The 23314-nt window shown below is 43.8% G+C and overlaps 1 protein-coding gene and 1 long non-coding RNA gene across 3 annotated transcripts; one reads left to right on the forward strand and one right to left on the reverse strand.

The window, feature by feature from the left end:
• The first annotated feature begins 53 nt into the window (after positions 1 to 53).
• On the forward strand, positions 54 to 4086 carry LOC118082633 (uncharacterized). The gene is made up of 3 exons (XR_004692291.3): positions 54 to 263; positions 1656 to 1789; positions 3551 to 4086. It is a non-coding gene; the product is annotated as an uncharacterized LOC118082633 (long non-coding RNA).
• Positions 3172 to 21744, reverse strand: RHAG (Rh associated glycoprotein). Of its 2 annotated transcripts, XR_004692290.3 has the most exons (11): positions 21567 to 21744; positions 19097 to 19280; positions 15704 to 15854; positions 14513 to 14660; positions 13316 to 13482; positions 11595 to 11732; positions 10048 to 10169; positions 6939 to 7012; positions 6189 to 6262; positions 5940 to 6022; positions 3172 to 3388 (listed from the first exon to the last, which is right to left on the reverse strand). XR_004692290.3 is itself a non-coding variant. In XM_035110396.3 (10 exons), exons 1-10 carry the CDS (start codon positions 21679 to 21681, stop codon positions 3317 to 3319), a joined length of 1245 nt encoding a protein of 414 aa, XP_034966287.1. In that variant the 5' UTR covers positions 21682 to 21744; the 3' UTR covers positions 3172 to 3316. The 2 variants fall into 2 exon arrangements, 1 of the variants encoding a protein (XP_034966287.1); XM_035110396.3 differs by lacking the exon at positions 5940 to 6022.
• Positions 21745 to 23314: the final 1570 nt, after the last annotated feature.

Consider the following 23314-nt stretch of genomic DNA (forward strand, 5'->3'; position numbering starts at 1 on the left):
GACGCCACATGTCAGCTCCTCTACCAATAAAATGCAGCGCCCTGTTGGCGGGAAGAAACCCCGACGGCCGCATCCTGCACTCACCCAGCTGCGTCTCTGGCCGGCGCGCGGAGCTCGGCAGGCGGGCCACGGAAATGGCCCGCGACACTCGGAGGTGTCCCGGCCGCGAGCAGCTCCTGCCGCGCCTCAGCAGCACCTCTTTTTTCCGGGTTGCTTATCCAGCGGCCTCCGGCACAGCGCGGCTGTGAGGTGCGGGGGCTGCCGTGAGTTTTCCTTCTTTTCTTTTCTTTTAAGAATGGGGGGGCGCGCGCCCGAGGGATCCCTGCACCAGGGCGCCCGAGGACCTTAAGACGGCCCTGCTTCTTCCCCAACCTTATATTGCAGTCAACACTAATGTCTCAGAGCCAATGTAACTGATTTGTAAGAAAGACTGTACAACCTGAAAAAGAGACAAGATATGTACATTTTAAAACCAAGAAAATCTTTAATAAAAATTAATTGAAAAGAAAAAAAGAAAGTGCACCAGTATTTCCTGAACTTTCTCCCATTGAACCCCTCACAAAGATGTTGCCATATCAACCAGCTCAACGACTGGGGTGGAGTGGAATCTGCATTTTTCTTTTTCTTCTTAATTTTTTTCTTAAAGTTTTTCTTGGGTTACAGAAGTCCTTTTTTTACAGATCAGCTTTATTCGATGCGAGACTTCACTGTTGCTAAGGTTGCCATATGTCCAGAAAAAGCCGGACATAGCCATTGGAAACAGTGTCCAGGTGAGAAAGACTGAAATGTCCAGGAAAATCCCAACGTATGTGTCATTTCTGGCAATTTCCCCTCAGAAAAAGCGCAACAATTTTGGGCAAAACTTTGCCCCCTGGATTTCCACTTTTTGAAATATGGCAACCCTAGCTGTTGTACACGGTAAAAGCTTGGGGGAGAAGCCGGGGGGGGGAGAAGGGGGATAGTTATTATGGCAGCATCATGTGGGTAACGTTGTTGTATTGTTGGGCCGTGTGTAGAATAAAGGGGAGCCACACTGGGGTGAAGGCATCCTCTTTTATTTGTCTCGCTGTGTGAGTTTCTGTTTGTTGGTTAGCTTTTAGAGTAGGACTGTTTCCCGTACAGTCTGGTACCAGTGGTCCATGTTCACTCCTGACATTCCCTCCAGTGGAAGCTGCATTTTTCTGTAGCATCTTGCTTGGTTCTCTTTTTGAGCCATTTGGAGTTAGAATCATAGAATCATAGAGTTGGAAGAGACCCCGAGGGCCATCCAGTCCAACCCCCTGCTGAGCAGGAAACACCATCAAAGCATTCTTGACATATGCCTGTCAAGCCTCTGCTTAAAGACCTCCAAAGAAGGAGACTCCACCACACTCCTTGGTAGCAAATTCCACTGCCGAACAGCTCTGACTGTCAGGAAGTTCTTCCTAATGTTCAGGTGGAATCTTCTTTCTTGTAGTTTGAATCCATTGCTCCGTGTCCGCTTCTCTGGAGCAGCAGAAAACAACCTTTCTCCCTCCTCCATATGACATCCTTTTATATATTTGAACATGGCTATCATATCACCCCCTAACCTTCTCTTCTCCCTTTCTAGTTATTTGCCTCTTTCTAAAATATGCATCTGTGTGATACAACAAACCTGTCTTTTTTACTTCCAGGGCTCAATCTGTCCCTCATGCTCTTCTGTGTGGCTGGACAGGCTTGCCAAAACAGAACAGATTCACAGAACAAAACAAAACACAAAAATCACATTCCACCCTTCTTCTGTAAGGAGCATTTGCCATGATAAAAGGTGAGACATTCAGCATCAGACAAGGAAGGGTGGAGCTTACCAGGGTAAAAGGGGCGTGGGACACCTCCCCAGGAAGAAAGGTATCCTTTTAAAACTGAGGTTTGAGCAAGGGCTTTTGGGAAGAAGAAAAGGAGGTGCCAAAACTGCATGAGGGGGTGGAAGGTCAGAACCATATTGGGGGCTGGCTGAAGGCAAACTAGGACAGAGGCACAGAGATGCCTTGGAGTCCAATGTTGCACTGGGGTGGGGAACAAGCAGTGCTGCAGTCCTCCACTGAAATATGTGTAAAATGAACCAAATTTCTTAAAGACACACCAGTCTCTGCCATGTCTTGATTCCCTACAGAAACATGACCCTGGCTAAGCTCCTGAAACCCAGCTGGCATCTTGCTAATGATCAGAAGAGATTGGAGGTGGTGTGCAACCTATGTAACAAACAGTGCTATTGTTCTGGCAGAACTCCGTGGTACACAACAGTGGCACGTTTTATATATATATGTAGGGGGAAAGCTGAAGGCTGATTGCCAAAAAAATTGATGCTTTTGAATTATGGTGCTGGAGGAGACTCTTGAGAGTCCCATGGACTGCAAGAAGATCAAACCTATCCATTCTGAAGGAAATCAGCCCTGAGTGCTCACTGGAAGGACAGATCGTGAAGCTGAGGCTCCAATACTTTGGCCACCTCATGAGAAGAGAAGAATCCTTGGAAAAGACCTTGATGTTGGGAAAGATGGAGGGCACAAGGAGAAGGGGACGACAGAGGACGAGATGGTTGGACAGTGTTCTCGAAGCGACCAACGTGAGTCTGACCAAACTGCGGGAGGCAGTGGAAGACAGGAGTGCCTGGCGTGCTCTGGTCCATGGGGTCACGAAGAGTCGGACGTGACTTAACGACTAAACAACAAAAACAAGGGGAAAAGCACTAGTCATGAGTTAACTCTTTCCATCTTTTGAAGTGTCTCAAATGAATTGTATGGCTTGTATTTCAGTTTCTTTGACTACAGTGGTACTATTTCCGATTACTCAGTACCACCATCATCAATAGCTAATGTTTCTTTTATGCAGCTGGTGCCCAGATTAGGATTTTTAAACTTAACTACCCAGTACCAATATTATGGTGGAAAGAGTTGAGTTAAATGAAGTATCTATGAAAAGAGGCACTAAATTATAGCATCTGGCTTCACTTTAGGGTCTGTGTGATCAACTCCAGGAGATTGCAGCTTGCGTGTGAAGTCACTTGTGACTTAGCGTATTTATTTTATCAGTAAACATTCTCTCAAATTATTTTGCTGCCAGGTTCTGAATACATTAGAAACACAACCGTTAAGTGGGTACTAGTGCTGTAATGTGTGAATGTGCATAATATTAATACTAGTCCAGAAAAACATTTTGCTCTGGTTTTATTTTTGCAGTAAATTAAAGCAGATATAAGCTGAAAAAACAACAACAATGCATGGTCCAGTTATTTCACCGGAAACAGAAAACACCTTTGGGAAAATAGCTAAATATGTATAGTTCCTTCTGTGCTTCAATGCTGAGCTTGCTGTGGCTCTCTTGGTAAATGATAACTGCTCTCCCATGATGGCTCTTCAATGGGAACCTAGAAGGAAACCAGACAATATGTTCAAGTAGATAGAATTTAGTTGGTAGCCAAAGGACGCTACACCACACATACCAAAATCTAAAGTGAGTTCAATATCTTTTTTTGTAACCCTTTAAACCATTGTGACAAACAAGATTAAACTGTTATGTTTTTGTGCAGGTTAGCTACTGCTGAAAACTGTAAACGGGATTGTTGGAGCAATGATAGATGGTTGATCGGTTCAGAAAGTTCCAGAGCTGGGATTTTAATCTATCGCCTCCGGACTGCTACTAGTTTCCAACAATGAGTTCACTTCAAAAGAGAAACCCACTTCAAAGACAACTTGCAGGGGGATTTAGCTGCATTCTTTAAACTCCTTGTACAGGTATCATCCCATTTTTTTTAAACGTGATTTGCTATTTCTGTCAGTTTCCTGCTGTACAAGGTAACATGTAGAAGAGCTCTTCCTTTAAAAGTGGGCCAAAGGCAGTCTTCTGCCTGACTTTTTAAGCCTCCCTTGAGAAATTCAAAAGATGTGATCCTTTTTCACCTGTCTATGGGGACATGCCTTTTTACTGAATCTTCAACAAGAGATACCAGTTAACTTGCACATTTGTGGGAAGAACATCAGTTGCCTGTCCAAGTCCATTGAAAATGGGAGTGAAACCAATTTAAAATATTGCTGAAAGAAAATCACAGCTTCACAGTGATGAACATTCTGCTGTCCTGAATCTGCCATTTGCTGCCCGGGGGGGGGGGGGGAGGAGCTGACTTAAAAACAAAACAAAAATACCAAATATGTTATATGTGACCAGGCATTTACTAGTGATGTGCATGAGAGAACTGTGAGGTCAGAAAGATGAAGAGGTTTAAGGTGGTGGCTCGGGTGCAGAGAGAGTGCTATGCTCTCTAAGGTGCGGAGGGAGGAAAGGGAATTCAGAGAGACCTGTGGGGTGGGAAAACAAGGGCAAAGCAGGGGGTGGGTGAGCTATGGGGTTCAGATGGGTTGGTGCCTACACTATGGAGTCCAAATAAAGGATACAAAGGAGCTCTATGGGAGGTTAATAGAGAACAGGGTAATGGAAAATACTGTTGCGTGTCAAGGTCACAGGACATAATTCACACATCACACAGCAATTTAAGTTTAAGGTTTCTGGCATTATTTTGGCCACAACTTTATTTAAAATACAACCAAATGTGAGTGGTTGCTTAGGCATTGGTTCATCCATCTGTCCCCCGCCCTGGGACAGATCTGACATCCCTAGCCATCTGTTGGATTTTTTGAATAGTCAAGTTACTTTAGAGCCGGTCTAATGTAAATACTGTCTGTTTAAGAGAAACAGGTGTCGGTGATTTCTGTTAATTGCTCACAGGCATGGGCTCTGCTCCTTGTATATAAGGCTCTGCCAGAAAGCTTTCTGTATCTTTCAGTTTGATTTATCTCTTAGTTAGATCTCTTAGTAGATCACCCTCTCAGTTGAATGTATCTCTCAGTTAAATATCTCAGTGTGACTTAATTCTTAGTTTAAGAGATTCCCAGTTGAATCTTAATAAGAGAGACTCTCAGTTTAAGAGATTCCTTAGTTGAATCTTAATATGAGAGTTGTTTAGTTATAAAGCTAGTTTGCTGTTAATTCTTGGGTAGTTTAATGGGAGTTATGTGGGAGTTTGTGGGAGGTTTGGAATGGTTGGAAGGTTGGAATGTGGGTAGATAAAGTTGCTAAGAGAGAAAGCATTTATCTTTAGTTTAAAGTCTCTTTAGAGTCAGTTTGTTTTTCAGTTAAAGAAACCCAACCGTTTGTATTTTCATCTGTATACTTTTACAAGTGTACAGCTAGTAAGGGGTTTCATACAAGGGAGATAATTCCCTATGCTCTTGGTGGTGTTTTCTTAGCCAGGTCGACTTCTGACTGCATATACTGCGTGAAGCGTTCTTTAAAGGGCCGCTGGAAACTGGGATATATGGTTTAGGTTAAGCAGGTTTCAATACCCAGTATTCTCCAATATTATTCTTTTATATATATTTTCCAAAATTATCTAGGGAAGTCAGTAGATAAACACCCCCTGAGAGAGGATGGAGCTGTGGGTCAGGGCCCTTCAGCTCTCCCCGAATGTTCCCCAAGGCTCTTGCTCTTGCACTGGCAAAAGTGAAACTAAAAGCTGCCCACAGGAATTTATACCCGCTATCGCTATCAATCATTAACTTGCAACATGACTTTTCCCCCAGCCACAAAACTGTCCAATCGCCCCGTGGCCATTTAGACTAAACTGGCCAGCAACCCCAGGGGATTTTCTGTTCACCCTTCCGCAACACATGCTCTCAATGAATAGAGAACACGATTTATAATTGTAATACGAAAAGCCTCCCCATGCGTAACTTAGGAATGCAGTAAAGACTTTCAAAAGCTGGACACCAGGCTTCACACTAAAGTTCAGCTAGCCTAGAATTTGAAAGTGGAGACAATGGTGGAGAGTTTCCCCTTTATCTGTTTTTTTAAATACTTTAATAAAACCTTATTGAAAAGAAAAAGGAAGAAAACCAAGCAATCCCCACACAATAAACTCTAACCTGTGAGATTTCTAAAACTCTGGGTTGAAGAAACTACAGCACAGCTTTCTACGCCCTGGGAATCCCAATTAGGCAAATGTGATCTGGAAAAGAGCACTACAAAGTGGAGCCATTTATTAAGAAATTGGAAGCAAACTTGATTGCTCTGGATGGACCAGAAAGAGACATTGGCACTGGCTATCTAATCATGCTGATACCGTGAAAGAAAAATGCTATTTTTATGCACTCAGTTGTATTATTCTGTCCTACCTCCCAATACACGGAGTCGTCATAGCAGTTCTGATCAGGTGGTTGCTCCCAGAAAGGCAAATGTAGAATCAGTCCTGCATTAGGGAGCGGGGAGCGGGGAAGACAGCCATAGTTAGAAACATCCCATAACAGATTTTATATAACAACAGTAAGATGGAATATTGGAGAAATGCCACAGAAACCTCATTAGCCTATAATCTCATCAATTTGTGCCCCCCAAGTAAAATTTAGGTTTAACATTAGCTTTGTGTATTTTAATTCAACTTGAAGCAATAGAATGTTCAGGGGACTTCTGTTTTCTTCCTAGTGCAATTATATTTCACACTAGATTCTACACAGTAAAACAGACACACTTGTAAGGAGGTTTCCAGATTGTGGTTTAATATTTCTAAATATGTCATTGGCAAGTGATTGTTGTTGTTTTTCCAAAAAAAACCACCTTGGGCTTTCCACGCACTCTTTCAGCACCTGTTTCAAACATCTTTCAAGCCTATCCAGAGACATAGAAGCAGACGCGTTTTAACGTTTTTTTTACTTTTATTCTTCTTTTTCTTTAAATATTTTTAATGGTCTTAAACTGTTTTTATTAATCGTTTTAACACTTCTTGCAAACTGCTTAGAGGTTTTATTACAACTGAATGACATATTAATGCTGTTATAAATAGATAAATGGGGTGCAGCCACCCCACAACAAACCCCCGTCTGAAAACAGCCTCAGATGGCACCCATAAGGGCCTGTATTTTACTGACCTGTCAAAGCTCCTCCTGTCAAAGCAATTGCAATGGAGCACCCCAGAGCAGCAGCCTGCATACCAGTCGATAAACTGTAGGATGAGGAGATAAAATACATATTGCATCACATTCACCCATGATGAGTGGAATTTGTTAGGTGTGTTCTTTGGGACACAAAACACATGTAGCTGTTTTAAAATAATGTGGCTGTCCAATATCCAGTGGTCCCCTAGCTGCCTTCAGGACAGGAAGGAGCAGGCTCAATGTTCACTCCTTTTGTCTCCCCTTTCAGCAGGCAAGGCCCAAAAGGGTGTCCCCCGCCAGCCAAGAAAGAAGGGGAAAGTGAAGCTCTACAATGGACGCAAGTGGGGTGGTGGAGAGGAATCAACCTTACCAGATAGTTGAAATGGGACTCAAAGGCCATTGGGGTGGGGGAGAAGAGGCCTGTTCTGAATCATGCTGAGTGGGTGCAGAGCCCAAGAGACCCCGGAGGGCAACCCCTGACATTTGCTCCATAGGAGTTGGAGGGGACCAGCGTGCCTCCAATTTGCCACGAGGGTGCATTAGGGGTGGCATGGGGGGGGATGCCAAGGAGGCGGCAGTCCAATGCACTCCTTGCTGCCTGTAAGGGGAAGGGCTTATAGAGAACAGCCCATCTCCAAGCAGTCATGAAAGCGAAGGGACGGATGAGGAAAGTCAGGAGACGGAAAGGGAGTGCCAGACCTCTGGCAACATCCAGGAGCCCCTGCTCCACAGGCAGGAAGAGAGGGAGAGGGAAAGAGAGGAGAGGACACAGGCAGAACGCAGACCCTTCCCCCTGACTCCGGAATTGAGGAGGAGGAGAAAGGGGAGGAGATTCGCTGTCCCGAGGCTTTTATGTTGGTCCAAATCGTGGAAGGGGGCAGTGCTGGATTCTGATTCGGAATGAGAAGACGTGAAACCAACAGCTCACTACACTGTAAATAATGTGCACTAATAAAGACTTTTGAAAGACAAGTACGGTATGTGGAAGGTTGTTACTCAGGAGTAGTCGCAATAATCCCTGACGCTGCCCCTATGCATCCTGCCACCCAAGGCGGTCTCCTCATGGGTGGGCTGATCCTGCTTATAAGAAGGGAAGAGGGAGAAGCCCCCCAACCTGTAGAAAGCTCAACTAGCCTATGTGATTTGTGAAAGGGAGAACGGAGAATACTAGTGGAGTATAATTTGCTTTACAAGATGTTGACATTTTCTTGACGGATCCATTTCCCCTCACTCAGCTAATAAATGAAAGGAAGCAAACATGTGACTCTTTCTCTGTGGATAGAGAACCCTCTTGGTGCTAATGGCAACAGGGACAGAATGTCGACATTTCTCCCACCCACAGGATGACCCTGCTGACTGGGCAGGCCCCATCTAGTGTGTCCTAGGAACCTTTGCACCTTCTTATCCCAAACACAGGTGTTTCTAACCTGTTGAATCCTGAGGTTGAATCCTGAAAAAGACAAAAGTACTGTTTTGGGGGGACAGGAGGCGGGGAGGTGTGGAGGACTCCCTGGTCCTGAATGGGGTAACTGCGCCCCTAAAGGACCAGCTGCACATTCTGGACTCACAGCTGTCCATGGAGGCGCAGGTCAATTCTGTGTCCAGGGCAGCTGTCTATAAGCTCCATCTGGTACGCAGGCTGAGACCCTACCTGCCTGAGGGCTGTCTCGCCAGAGTGGTGCATGCTCCAGTTATCTCCATCTTGGACTACTGCAACGCACTCCACGTGGAGCTACCTTTGAAGATGACCCTTAAACTGCTACTAATCCAGAATGTGGCAGCTGAACAGGTGCCTGGGAGCAGCCACCGAGACCACATAACACCAGTCTTGAAAGATCTACATTGGCTCCCAATACATTTCCGAGCAATTCAAAGTGTTGGTGCAGACCTTTAAAGCCCTAAACGGCCTTGGTCCAGTATACCTGAAAGAGCGTTTCCACCCCATCATTCTGCCCGGACACTGAGGTCCAGTGCCAAGGGCCTTCTGGCAGTTCCCTCACTGTGAGAAGCGAAGTTACAGGGAACCAGGCAGAGGGCCTTCTCTGTAGTGGCACCCGCTCTGTGGAACACCCTCCCACCAGATGTCAAAGAGAAAAACAACTCCCAGACTTTTAGAAGATATCTGAAGGCAGCCTTGTTTAGGGAAGCTTTTAATGTTTGACGGACTATTGTTTTTTAATATTCTGTTGGAAGCCACCCAGAGTGGCTGGGGAAACCCAGCCAGATGGGCGGGGTATAAATAATAAATTGTTGTTGTTGTTGTTAAATTTCAATCCTGCCTTTCTTCCTAAAGGAGCCCACGACGGCAAAGACACCAGTAACAAAACAATACAAATAATTTTTTTAAAAAAATTAAAAATATTTTGAAACAATAAAAACCTCTAAAAATATGTGGTGCTAATTCAGGGAGGGAATGAAGTGAGTATGGGGCAAAAGTTCGGTTCAGTTTGCAGTTTAGAGCAAACTTAACTACTTTTGCACTTCCTGAAAAAAGACACAAATTGAAATGCAGTTATTCTTTTAAATTTACATTTCAAAGTTCTCCAGCCAAATAATATATTAGGAGAAAGTGCACATAAGAATTCATATACTGGTGAAAATAACATGAAATGCAGTATGTAAGAGAAAATTGCTTGCAAGAGTATACAAAGTGAGAGGAACACATTATAAAGCTCTGGGCAATTTTCAAAAGGACTTTAAAATGAGTAAATTGAAAAGTGATGTGGAATGTAGAGAGCTGACCTTAAGATTGGGGGGGAAGTGAGAAAATGAGAGAAAGTGGAACTGAAACATTCTGTTCTTCTACACTATCTTGGGCTTGTGATCTGTTGAGATTCCTGCATTGCAGGGGGTTGGACTAGATGACCTCGGAGATCCCTTCCAACTCTACAATTCTATGATTCGAATCTGTGCTCTAGATTAGATCTGTGCTCTAACACTGCTCCTACAAAGGCAAAGTGGTTGCATGCCAATAAGGCAATCTAAAAGCAGCTTTTCATACATTCTTAGTTTGGCCATTTTTGTCATCTGTCAAAACTTAGTTTACAACCAATTTAAAAATGTTATTTTACTAGCAGATAGAACCTGATTCTATGCAACTCACTTGTTCTCGACTTGTAAAGCAGCTGCAATGATACTTGCAATGCCTCCCAAAAGGCCAGGTAAGCCATGCAGGTTATGGACTCCACAGGTGTCTTGAATCTTCAGCTTTGAGGCAAAGAAAGGCTGTAAGGAAACAAAAGGTTATTTCCAAGTCACTGTAAAGCAGGGTATCTAGAAAGAACATAAAGGTTGTTCTTCCTTATTTTCACAGGTTGTCTTACATGATCAAAGAGCAAATTTGCACAACATAAAACGACACCACAGTATCCTGCAATATAATCTACATTTTGGAAAGGTCTCCCTCGGGAGGTGGTGGACTCTCCTTCCTTGGAGGTTTTTAAGCAGAGGTTGGATGGCCTTCTGTCATGGATGCTTTTGCTGAGATTCCTGCATTGCAGGGGGTTGGACTAGATGACCCTTGGAGTCCCTTCCCATTCTGTGATTTATTAATCATCTCAAAAATATTTCCCTAGATAGGATACAACATAGTAACATCTTTAGACAACTGAATTTGAGGCTGTGACCGTGCAAGGGAGGAGTAATGGTGGAATGGGAAGAAGCTGTTTCTGGCTTTAGTAAAACTACTGATTCAGAATCCAACACAATTTTCCTTGCCACCCGACAGGACAAGTCTCCCCATATGGTAAGAAAAAACAGTTGCGCACCTGTATGTTTGCAACAAGGCAAATTCCCGGTATGACCTGGGGGACGTTTTTCTTTCCCACTCCAAATGTGGAAATCAGTCTGACAAAAGCTGTCTCCAGCCATTCAAAAGAATGTGTGAGAGCTCAAATTGTGTAAGGCATGAATTCCCACTGCCTTCAGGTGCTGAATGGTGTGAAGCTCAGGAGAGAAGCTGGCCTGCTCGAGGGCAATTGAATGGGACTTTCACTCAACAGCAACCATCAGGTCCAGTATACCTGAAGGAGCGTCTCCTCCCCCGTTCTGAGGTCCAGCTCCGAGGGCCTTCTGGCGGTTCCCTCGCTACGAGAAGCTAAGTTAGGGAACCAGGCAGAGGGCCTTCTCGGTAGTGGCACCCACCCTGTGGAATGCCCTCCCACCAGAGGTCAAAGAGAACAACAATTACCAGACCTTTAGAAGGCATCTTAAGGCAGCCCTGTTTAGGGAAGCTTTTAATGTTTGATGGATTTCTGTATTTTAATGTTTTGTTGGAAGCCGCTCAGAGTGGCTGGGGGAACCCGGCCAGATGGGCAAGGTATAAATATTATTATTATTATTATTATTATTATTATTATTATTATTATCATCATCATCATCATCATCTTTAATTGTGGCAGGCCCTGATGTACCAAAGTAAATTTATCTAGATACCAGACTAAGTCAGGATTATATTGAAATTTCCCATTACTCACTTTGATTGGCTTTGAAAACACACTCAGAAAGGAGCAGAATCCTGGCAACATGAGCCACAGCAATAACTGTTAAGTAAACTATCAAGCACAGCTTGGATTTTGGCCTACTCAGTGTGGTGTGAAAATTCTCTTATCAAAGGTAGGAGAAATCTAAAAAGAACAACGTAGCACTCACAGTCAAGTATTTGAATCCAACAACTGAGATGAATCCAGCTGTGCTGCCAATTAACATTGCACCGAAAGGCAAGATGTTCAGGTCAGCACAGGAACCCACAGCAACTCCTCCTGCCAAGGTAGCATTTTGAATGTGCACCTGTTGGGGCACAACATATCGACACGTTATATTACACCCGTAAAACCAAGAGACCATTTGCCTTTCCTGTAATTGACTAGTACTGCAGGATAGTTGCAAAGGAATTTGCAAAGATGGCATTCAAAATGCAGTTGCAGAAATAATTGATCTAAAGCTGGACTTGGCATCCTCATGTGGCCAGGGCAGAGCTGCCAAGTTTTCCCTTTTCTCGCGAGGAAGCCTATTCAGCATAAGGGAATTTCCCTTTAAAAAAGGGAGAACTTGGCAGCTATGGACCAGGGGCACATTTCACTTAAGCATGCAGGGGCCCAGAACGCCACCTTTGCGTAAGTGGGGAGTCACCTGTAATGCAGAAATTAGATGTGACCAGCAAGCCAACCAGAATTTCATTCTGCTGTAAGTAGTTCACAGAGTTACCCTCTTTCCCTCACCCATAAAAGTCCATGGATAGAAGCTATTTTATAGCCTGCTGGTACGGCTCATTATACTTCTGTATCTCCTGCCCGAGGGTAGAAGATTAAAGAGGTGCTGGCTGGGGTGTGAATAGTCCCTGAGAACTCGCTCTCCTAAGGCAACGATCCTTTGCGATGTCATCTAGTGGGCTCAGGGGACAGCCCATGATATAATGTGCTGTGTTCACCACCCTCTGTAAACACTTTCTGTCCGTGGCTGTCAAGCCAACATACCACACTGTGATACAACATGAGAGGACACTTCCTATTGTGGACCAGTAGAAGGAGGTAATCAGTTGTTGTTTAACATTGTTAACATTTCACAAGACCCTGAGGAAATGGAGTCTCTGTTGGGCCTTCCTAACCACCTGAGTTATATTGTTTTTCCAAATGAGGTCTTCACTAAGGTAAACTCCCAGGAATTTAAAGGAAGAGACTCTCTCTCTCTCTCTCTCTCTCTCTCTCTCTCTCTCTCTCTCTCTCTCTCTCTCTCTCTCTCCACACACACACACACACACACACACACACACACACACACACACACACCGATATACAATGGGGCTAGTTCCCCTCTCTTCCTCCAAAAGTCCAACACCATCTCCTTTGTCTTGTTAATATTTCGGTGCAAGTTATTCTCTAAGCATCATGTAGATACTTTTTGAAACTCCCCCCTGTACGCTGATTCATTTCCACCTGTAATTAGACCCATTATGGTAGTATTGTCTGCATACTTAATAATTACAGTGGATGGATCAGATTAAATACAGTCATATGTGTACAATGAGTACAGGTAGGGATTCAGCACACATCCCTGTGGGGTGCCAGTGCTGAGATTCAGGGAGGTTGATGTAACAGGCCCAATCCTCACTGCTTGTGTCCGATCCCTCAGAAAGTCTTTAATCCAATCACAGATGGTAGAAGAAAGATTGTGCACAATAAGCAAAATTGCATGCAAAAATCTGTATATTAAGAGAATCCAAATGCTGATGATTTTTTGTGATGACTTTCTTGAGTTGCAAACAGATGTGGAAATGTGAACAGAATTTAGAGAGTAGAGAAATGAGAAACCCCTACATAAATGAGTGGTTGTTAACGGTGATGGATATGCATCGTGTTCAAGACAAAGCTTACCATGTCCAGTTTTCCTCTGCCTTCCAACAGGATAGAGGTGGCGAATGCTGTGAGCGTACCAGCTGCCAAAGCAAAGTATGTGTTGATGATCGCTTTTTGCTGGGCATCTTCTGTTGCTGCAATTGCTGAGTTAAAACTGGGCCAAAACAGCCAGAGGAAAAGGGTACCTACATAAATAATTTTTTTTAAAAAATGCAGAATGTCATTAATTAACCTCCTCTGGTCTTCTTTGAAGGACATTGGAAGCTGGTCAGACCATTCCCAGGTAGCTCCCTGTATTCTCAACTCTGATGACTCCCAAAGGTCCCAGGGAGAGATCTTCCCCATCCTCTGTTGCCTGGTCCTCTTGACCAGTGATTCTGGGAATGGAATCTTGCTATAGTTTTCTTCCCTACAGTTATCATACACTTAGTCCAATGTGACCACCTGAACTATCATTGCACTGGTACACCAATACTAGTGTTACATCATGCCTGGAAAAATTGTGTCAGGGCAGCACTTTGGACTTCATCCAGAACACTTAAAGGTAAAAGGTAAAGGGACCCCTGACCGTTAGTCGCGAACGACCCTGGGGTTGCGGCACTCATCTCACTTTATTGGCCAAGGGAGCCGGCATACAGCTTCCAGGTCATGTGGCCAGCATGACAGTGCCGCTTCTCGCGAACCAGAGCAGCACACGGAAACGCTAGTTACCTTCCCGCTGGAGCAGTACCTATTTATCTACTTGCACTTTGATGTGCTTTCGAATTGCTAGGTTGGCAGGAGCTGGGACCGAGCAACAGGAGCTCACCCCGTCGTGGGGATTCAAACTGCCGACCTTCTGATTGGCAAGCCCTAGGCTCTGTGGTTTAGACCACAGTGCCACCCGCGTCCCAATGACTTAGTACAGCCGTATACCTTAGAAACATGCCACAAGTCCACATCACTTGGAGAAGTGAGACAACTGTTTCTATCAATCCAAAAGCTGGAATTAAAATTGCCTAATGTATGTGGCATCAGGCCTTCGTGGTTCTTTCATACAGACCTAATTACCCGAGTCTCCTGGCATAACTGGATCAGAACCCTTGACCATGCAGTAATGCCAGGCAAGGCATCAAATGATAAATCGCTTTTGTTGGCCACCTTCATGGTATGATATGTTTCTTCTCCAAAGTATCATGAAAATTGATTCATAATAGAAAGAATCCTCCTACTCACCAATCATAGCAAACATGTCGGAATGGTAAACAGAACCTTCATTTTTATGTCCATCTCTCAGAGCAGGGCGGTATATGACCCGAGATACTGCTAGCCCAAAATAGGCTCCAAAAGCATGAATAGTCATGGATGCACCAGTATCAGTGGCCTGCAAAAAAGCATAATTAGTTGCAACAATTAGTTGTTAATCCTAACCATGTAGCATGCTGAACTGCTGTCTTAAAGCCAAGTTCCCCCGCTGTAACGACTGCCGTCATAAGAGAGTGAAAAATTCAGATAACTATGACTGTGAATACGTGGGATCCTTCCAACCGAATCCTTTTAATTTCAAGTTTCTGGTGCCAGTGCACAAGTATGGAGTATGCAAGGCTCCCTCTCTCCCTCCTTGTCTGTAGACAATGTCTGGTGGCTACATAGGAGAGGGGGGTTAAGTTGGGGAGGTTGGTTGGCTTGTTGAGGTGCATAATCCTCTCTCCTAAAGCCGGAGGAGAAACAGCTGTTAGGTTTATTATTACTACTACTACTATATCAGGCTTCTGGAGTTAGAAACTGATGGGCAGATAGAGATGGGGGAGAAAAATGCACCATTTTCTTTCTAAGGAGGAAGTGCGTTTTGTCAGTCCTAGCAAGCCAGGTCAACATTGGCACATGCAAGGTGCTGAGCTGTGCTTTTGCCCTGATGGTGTGATTTCAACCATGTGAAAGTGAACAGGACCAAAATGTAAAAGTGAGCATGGCAAGAATGTCAGTTCTCAGGACTGCCTTCCAGAGGGGTTTTCCATGCAACACTATTTCAAATCATTTTAAACATTCATTATTCATTATATTCTCTCTCTCTCTCTCTCTCTCTCTCTCTCTCTCTCTGACAGATTGCAGGGGATCTTTTGGCATGGCAGCATCAATGCAAGGTTCCTGAAGGAGTGATCATTAAATGACAGTCAAATGTTGCTGTTCTTCTTGAATTCAGGAGCAGCTGGTGTGTTTGGGGCGAGCTGCTTTCCTGACCCCACCCCACTAGACACTACGGCACAAATTAAGCTTCAACGCAGATGAAACAGAGAACAATTGTAAGCACAAAGCCTTGAGGCACAACAAACTAAACAGAGATAGGATATGTTTCCACTATAAAGTACGGGCAGAATATAAGTGAACAACTTTTCTCGCTTCATATATGTCACAGAAAATTCCTACCCCTAGTACTGACGCGACAAGGTGTTCGTTGCAGGCAAAGATGGCGATTTCAAAAATGGCCATGATCAGCATCTGGATTGGACTTGTTCTCCCCAGGACAGCTCCAAAGGAAATCAGGACAGTTGCTGTGCTGAAGTCTGCATTGATCATGCTTTCAATTTGAAGGGAATGTGGAGAATAAAAACAAAGTCAGGTATGACATCATAGATGTTCAGAGACCAGGATGAAGTGGCATGATGATGCTATCCTATGCCTAAACAGATGTGGCTTTGAAAGCTGTATGGGGACTGTATGAAAGATCTCAGCTACCAGTTACACCCTTCATGGTTTTTTTAACGTGCACTTAAGTTTAAGGCCATTCTTATTTTGAAGAACAAGTAGTCATGGTTCTCCAGTGCAGAATGTACTCCCAGTCTGCACCAGGAGCAGATTCCAGAGCAGGGCCCAACAGCTCCTAGTGCTTCCAAATAAAAAAAGGCCTCCAGGTAAACTCTGAAACAGCAACAACAATACTAGGAACATTATACAGTTGACCCTGAGGATCAACACAGATGTTAAAAGTAACACGTAAGACTCCCCACTCAGTGTTTCTTGTCCATCTTTTTCTTCTTTATAAAACATCCCAACCAGACATGGTTAGGGCATCTCCCTTCCCTTGCAGTTCACAATGTTGGCTGCTAATGGCAGGGAGAACCATTGTTCCTTCCTACTCTGTGTAACAAGGAGAGGAGAGGGAGAAAAGACAAGGGGCAGTGTATGCCTTAGAACAGGGGTCGGCAACGTGCGGCCCATGGGCCGGATGCGGCCCATGAAGACCGTTTTACTGGCCCACAAGCCGCCCCTGAACCAAGCTGCCTGCTCGGCGAGTCCCCCATGCACTGTGCTAAACCAGCGCAGTGTGGGGACTCGCCGAGTGGCGCCGGAAATTGCGTCTGCGCACACGCAGATACTGTAAATCACACCTGCGCATTTCCAGACGCCGAAAATTGCTTCTGCACAGGCGCAATTTTTTACGTCTAGGTATGCGCAGAAGCAATTTCCGGTGTCTAGGCATGTGCAGGCATGATTTCCATGGGAGTGATCCAGCCCATGGCCGGTAAACCTTGCCAACCCCTGCCTTAGAACATCTAGTTTGGACCCGAACCATTTGAAGGAACAAATGCAATTAATTTTAAAAATAGCCTGATGTTTATTGAATTGTTCATTGATTTGGGACTCCGAGGCCTTACCCAGACAACCCTACAAAAATGTACTTTAACCTCACATTTCCCTTTGGGTTCAATCCTCTTACAAATTCCTTTCTGGCACCATGGCAGGAAAAAGACCAGGAGAATGCTTGGCTGAGTTTGTCTTCTGTTTCCTTTGTCTCAGTTAAAAAATGGGGAGCGGAAATGCACCCAGCTTTTTGCATTCATGGGGAATATAGACATCACAACATTGCAGCAGGAAAGTGCAGGGAACGGTGTGCGCATGAGAGATGAGGTTGTGGCCAGTAGCAATGTCACGGGCAGACCTGTCTCTAATACAGGCATCCCCAAACTGCGGCCCTCCAGATGTTTTGGCCTACAACTCCCATGATCCTTAGCTAACAGGACCAGTGGTTGGGGAAGATGGGAATTGTAGTCCAAAACATCTGGAGGGCCGAAGTTTGGGGATGCCTGCTCTAATAGGTGCCTATGACATCCATAGCAGTGGAGCTGCTGGTAGCAAAGAGTATTTCATTAACAATAACCCTCTGCATTTTGGCACTGGGGAAATGTGCTGAGCAAAGATGCAAAGAACTCATTTGCAAGAGAAACACCTTGAGGGAAGATACATTAATTCCTTGCAGCAGCTGACTATGACCTGTGTAGTTTTGCACGAAAATTGCAATCACCTGGAGAGGCTCTATGAATTGAGTTAAGATATATGCTCCAAGTGAAACTCATTTTAACTGTACTTGCTTCATTTTACACTTTCATATATGTGTAAAAGTCTAATTTATTTACTTCATGACTTTTACAATATACGTGGCAATGCTATTGAAAGGGTAGTTCTAATAATATTAATGATAATAATCGTACCTCGCCCATCTAGCTGGGTTTCTCCTGCCATTATGGGGAAATGATAGTAACTAAGCAGGTCTATTGAAATCAATTTTTGCTTGATTTTATTTCTGCATAAAATTCAGTTCTAGTACCAGATGGGTGAAGGTGGCTTTAGAAGTCTCATCGAAACTTCAAAAAGAGGATGCATGGGTGAGCCTGATTTTATTTTATTTTGAATAAATTTATTAGATTTTATAAAAAGAGTTACCACAATTGTTATCAAATATCTTTTTTTGGTCCAAACTAAATGTTAAAAATCCAGAGGAAATGAAGAGAAGAGAAAAGAAGGGAATATAAACACTATTCAACTCATCCACCCCAATATAACACCCAGCACGACTACTTTCTATAAACCAACATTACATTCAGCCTTCAAACCCAAGGCGAGCCTGGTTTTAGATCACCGATTCCTAGATGCACGTTTGGCTCAGTGGCCAAATTGGGCATTTGGCCACCATTCTGGCAGTTCCCAGAAGCATGAAAAAGAGGCTGCAGAGCTCAGAATCACTTCCCAGAAGTGTTGGGCTGACCCGTCTCCTCATTTTCAGAGGACCATGAAACTGGACAGGGGGATTTTTCAGCCAGTTCCCAAAAGCCTTCTGTCAGGGAGGAGCATTGATAGGAAATAATCCCAAGAGTCTTGTGGTGCCTTAAAGCCTAACAAATGTATTCCAACACAAAGTTTATTCATGTAGAACCCTCTTCAAAAGATGCATAAACTGGTATTTTACATTGGCACGTTTATTTATTTAGGGTGTTGCTGTACTGCCTTTGGTAATGCATATAAGTGAAATTTATTAAAAAGAAAATAACTACAGAACAGCAAAGACAACAGCAAGGACAACAAAAATAGTTAAAATACCAGAATGTCCTATGCAATATCAGAGGGATATTAAACAAACAGGAGAATGGGAGAATGTTTTTGTTTTTTTGATTTTTTTCTTCAGTTTTGCTTCATGCCCAAAAGATAGGAGTAAGCAGCAACAGTGTTTTTTGGGGGGGAGGGGGGCTGAGCTGTAAAGGCCGTCTCCTTTCCCCCCGCATGCCTTGCCTCTGATGGGACAGGGACAGGCTTCTGCAGCAGATCTTAATGTCTGGGCAAGTTGATGTGGGAGACAGCAATGGTTTAAGCATGGACACCTGATCGGATGAAGCGAGCTTCAGTTTTCAAGTTTGCAAAAGCCTACAGCGCAATCCTATTTTCAGCCTTTAAGGAGCCACAGGACTCTTTTATGAATTCCTGTGGGCTTTCCAGTGACACTGGTATCTGTTAAGTGACAGGGGCTTCTCAGGATGCCTCCCTTACCTTTTAGTGTTGATGCGGATTTCATTGGAGTGCATATGCCAGAATCCTTGCATCAGGATGCCCCACTGGAGACCCAAGGCTGCAACCAGGAAGTTTATGCCAACACTGCTGAAGCCATATTTCTTCAGGAAAGTCATCAGGAAACCAAAGCCAACAAATATCATCACATGAACATCCTGAAAGACTGGAAGGAAAAGGAAGACAATGGGTTGGGCCCACGATGGGTTGCATAAATTGAAAGCTAATAATGGCCACTTGTTCCCAGTTACCTACAATGAAGAACCCTCTCTTTCCCCACAGAGCATATTTTTAAAACAAGTGCAGTCAATCATTTCTGAGAACAGGTACATGGGTAGACTATTCTCAAATATGGAAGATAAACCCCCAAACTCAGGATTAAAGATGCATATTTCTGGGAATATATTGCAATATATTTTATAAAAAGAATTAAAAAATAACAGTTGCATTAATATGTTTAAAATTCCACCTTTTTGGAGGGTAGGCGTGGGGGACCTGAACCTTCCACGGCTGTTTGTGGTCTTACGTAAGGGCATGTGGTCTCCAAAACTTTCCAAATAGAGCTGAGGAATTGATTAATTGTAATCTGAGAGATCGGACACAAAGAGTGAGGATTGGACCTGTTACATCTACCTCCCTGAAGCTCAGCACTGGCATTCCACAGGGATGTGTGCTAAGTCCATACCTGTATTTGTTATATACATATGATTGCATTTCATCTGACCCATTTACTGCAATTATTAAGTTTGCTGATGACACCACCATAATTGGGTTTAATTACAGGCGGAGACGAAACTGTGTACAGGGGGGAGGTTCAAAAGGTATCCACATGGTGCTCAGAGAACAATCTGCACCTAAACATTGGCAAGACAAAGGAGATGGTCTTGGACTTTCGGAGGAAGAAAGGGGAGATAGTCCCGTTGTATATCCAGGGGGGGCGCTGTGTGGAGAGAGTCTCTTCCTTTAAATACCTGTGAGCCCATCTTAGTGAAGACCTAACTTGGAAGGTCAATACAGCCCAGGTGGTTAGGAAGGCCCACAGAGACTTCATTTCCTAAGGGTGTTCGGAAAGAACAAGGTTGGACAGCAACTGATGATTTCCTTCTATCGGTCCACAATAGAAAGTGTTCTCTCATACTGCATTATGGTGTGGTATGCTGGTTTGACAGCCATGGACAGAGAGTCCCTACGGAGGGTGGTGAAGACAGCACACGATATTGTGGGCTGTCCCCTGAGTCCGCTAGATGTTATTGCGGGAGACCGTTGCCTCAGAAGAGCGAGGAACATTCTCAGGGATGACTCACACCCTGGCCAGCACCTTTTAAAGCTTATAGAACCATGATAAGCTACACCAGTAGGTTAAAGAACAGTTTCTACCAGTGGGCCGTGAGGCTGCTGAATGGAAGACAGCAACATTGCAGCTGACGTTCAGGGTTGGTGGTCTTATGACAGCACACAGAGTGTAACAAGGACTGAGAGATTGGGGGGGGCTCGTTTAATCTCACTGTAAACAAATGGTACACTGACAATAAAGTATTTCTATTCTATTTCTAAACAAGTTTACATATTATAACTTGTGAAATGGTTGAGCACTACATGAGTCCTTGGTACCTTTGTAATAGCACTCATTTTATGCCACCTTAAATAAACAGACACCTAAGCAAATTAATCGTGGTTTAATTGTTTATGGGACAGACAATTCATAAAATTAATTCAGTTCAATGCATATCTACTGAATCCTATTGAAAGGCTTCTGCAGAATGGATGATGAACTGCAGAAACATGACAAAAGCTATGCCTGGCTAAAGGACAGTAAGTTTTTTTTCCAGCATCAATTAAAGCTCCCAAACCCAGTGACTTTGTAGTTGAAGGAGGAAAAGTGCTAAAGCCAAAGGGTGGTTAGAAGATAGTCATTCCTATATTGTCTTGGCTGTTTTAATCTAGCATTCAGCCCTTGGGGTGTGAGCAGGCAGGAAAACAAGATAGGAGTTCAAAATGGTAAATGAGAATCCTCTGTGTTGTCTCTGAAGCCAGAAGATTTCGGATGCACAAAGCCTAAGACACTTTGAATCCCCAAATTCTGCAAAGCGGTTAGATGGAGTGAGACCTAAACAGAAACAAAACTTTAAATGACAACTTTGATGGGTCTCACATTATCACCACAAAAGCCTGCTTTCTAGAAGCAACGTGCAGCAGAAGTGAGATAGAGCCTTCTGCACCTTTACGGCCATTTGATATGCTACTAGTTTAAGGCGTACAACATGCTCACCAGGAGACAAACCAAGAAGCTCTCCAACTTTAGCTGATGAGTCTGTAGTTGTGCACCATGATGCAGCAATGCAAATAGCACCTCGCTGTACCGGAAAGCAAGTTTACGAACCAACCAAGCAGGCTTGTTCAAGAACTTGATGAGATGGCCAGTATACAAAGGTAGCAAATAGAAAACACTCACGTGGGTATACTTGTCTCCTGTCCACTGTGTCATATCCATATTTTACAAATACCCCAAATAAAATTATAATGACCACCTCCAAGAAAATGGCAAGTATGGGGAATTTGATCCTCATGGTTGTGAAGGAAGATGGATCTGTGTTGGCCAGCCTTGCAGCAGTCTGCAGACGAGTGATAATGAGAGAGAGAGAGAGGCTCAATGTTTATATTCCTTTGGGTTAAAACAGAATGACATGGCAAAAACTCACCCTTGCCCATGTCAAGCTCACTGAAAGGAGAACTTTACAAAAGTCTCCTGTCTTAGAATTTACAATTATTGTTATTTTTATACGCTGCTCTTCAACAAACAAAAAACAACCCAGGGAGGCAATATTCTGTGGGATATATAGGCTTGTAACCAAGTAGGACTAAGTCATGGCAAGGATGGAAATGTCATGAAATTATGATTCACGCTTATATGGCTTCGGAACACTTTTAATTATTATTTCTAACTGCTCCCCCCTGCATATTGTTTATAAGGTATAAAAACAGCAACTGAGACCATTTTCTTTCAGAAATGATTTGTAGTACAAAATTCAAATAGACTCCACATGGTATTTCCCAATTTGGTTGCCAGAATTGTTTCTGGGTCCAACTCAAGGTGGTTTAAAGCCTCAGATGACTTAGACCCAAATATCTGCAAGAGTCCGTCTATCCCTAGTGGCCTTCTCAGGTCTTAAGGTAACCACCCTTAAGTGAGTCATGGCACTCCAGGAGAGGCCTTTCTCTGTGGCAGCCCTTAAATTGTGGAACTGTAATGGTTTTATAGATGAGATAGATACAGATATATAGATAACTGTATACAGTAAGCCCACAACTTGCTTGCATTTAACTTGTGCACATTCAGCTTTACACATGTGGCAAAACACTTATTAAAAAACAAAAAGTGGGCAGAAAGGGGAAGGGGTTCCAGGAAAAATGACTTCGGCAACCAGGGCCGTCTTAAGCATGCCAGGCGCCCTGGCGTCGTGGTGTGGCGATCGCTCTGGCGCCCCCGCCCCATTTCTTGCCGCGGCTGGTGGGTGGGCGCAGTGCGCAGTGTGGCCACTGCGCCCCGCGCCACCCAGCCTTCCCCTAGAACCGGCCCTGTCGGCAACCCCACCAGCCATTGCATCCAATGTGTTTTGAGCATATGTGATTTTGGCTTTAGGTGCCCAGAACCAGTGCTTTTTTTCAGGCATTACTCAACAATACACAGTACCAGCACTTTTTCATTTCTTTTCTCAAATGTCCACATCCAGCAGACTATTACTGCTGCTGCTGCTGCTACAGAGGAAGAACTGTGAGGGGGGAGAAACTTTCTGTTCCTCATCATGCAATGGTGTTTCCATCTGCCTTGCCCTGGGAGCCTTTCCCAGACCATGACTCTGAGAACAGCAGCCGCAGCAGCAGCAGCAGCTGAGAAGAGAGAAGTTTTAATAGTTTTATAAGTTGTGTGTCCTTGTTTCTCAGTTTGATCCTTTAACATGGTTTTGTATGCTTTGTGGTATTTTATGCATTGTGATTTGCTGTTATTTTTATTGATTATAATTGGTAATCCTTTATTGTGGTTGATAAGTGTAAACTGTTTAATTATTATTTGCTGATGTTTAATTTTACCGTTTACTGTTAGATTCTGATGGATTGTTGAATGTTCCTTTGTTTGATATAAGTTGTTTATTTTGCAGTTATTGTGATTCTTTATATTGGATCAGATTGCTACTATTAATG

Source organism: Zootoca vivipara, chromosome 3 (assembly GCF_965207765.1).
Source record: "Zootoca vivipara chromosome 3, rZooViv2.hap1.1, whole genome shotgun sequence".
Taxonomy (NCBI): domain Eukaryota; kingdom Metazoa; phylum Chordata; class Lepidosauria; order Squamata; family Lacertidae; genus Zootoca; species Zootoca vivipara.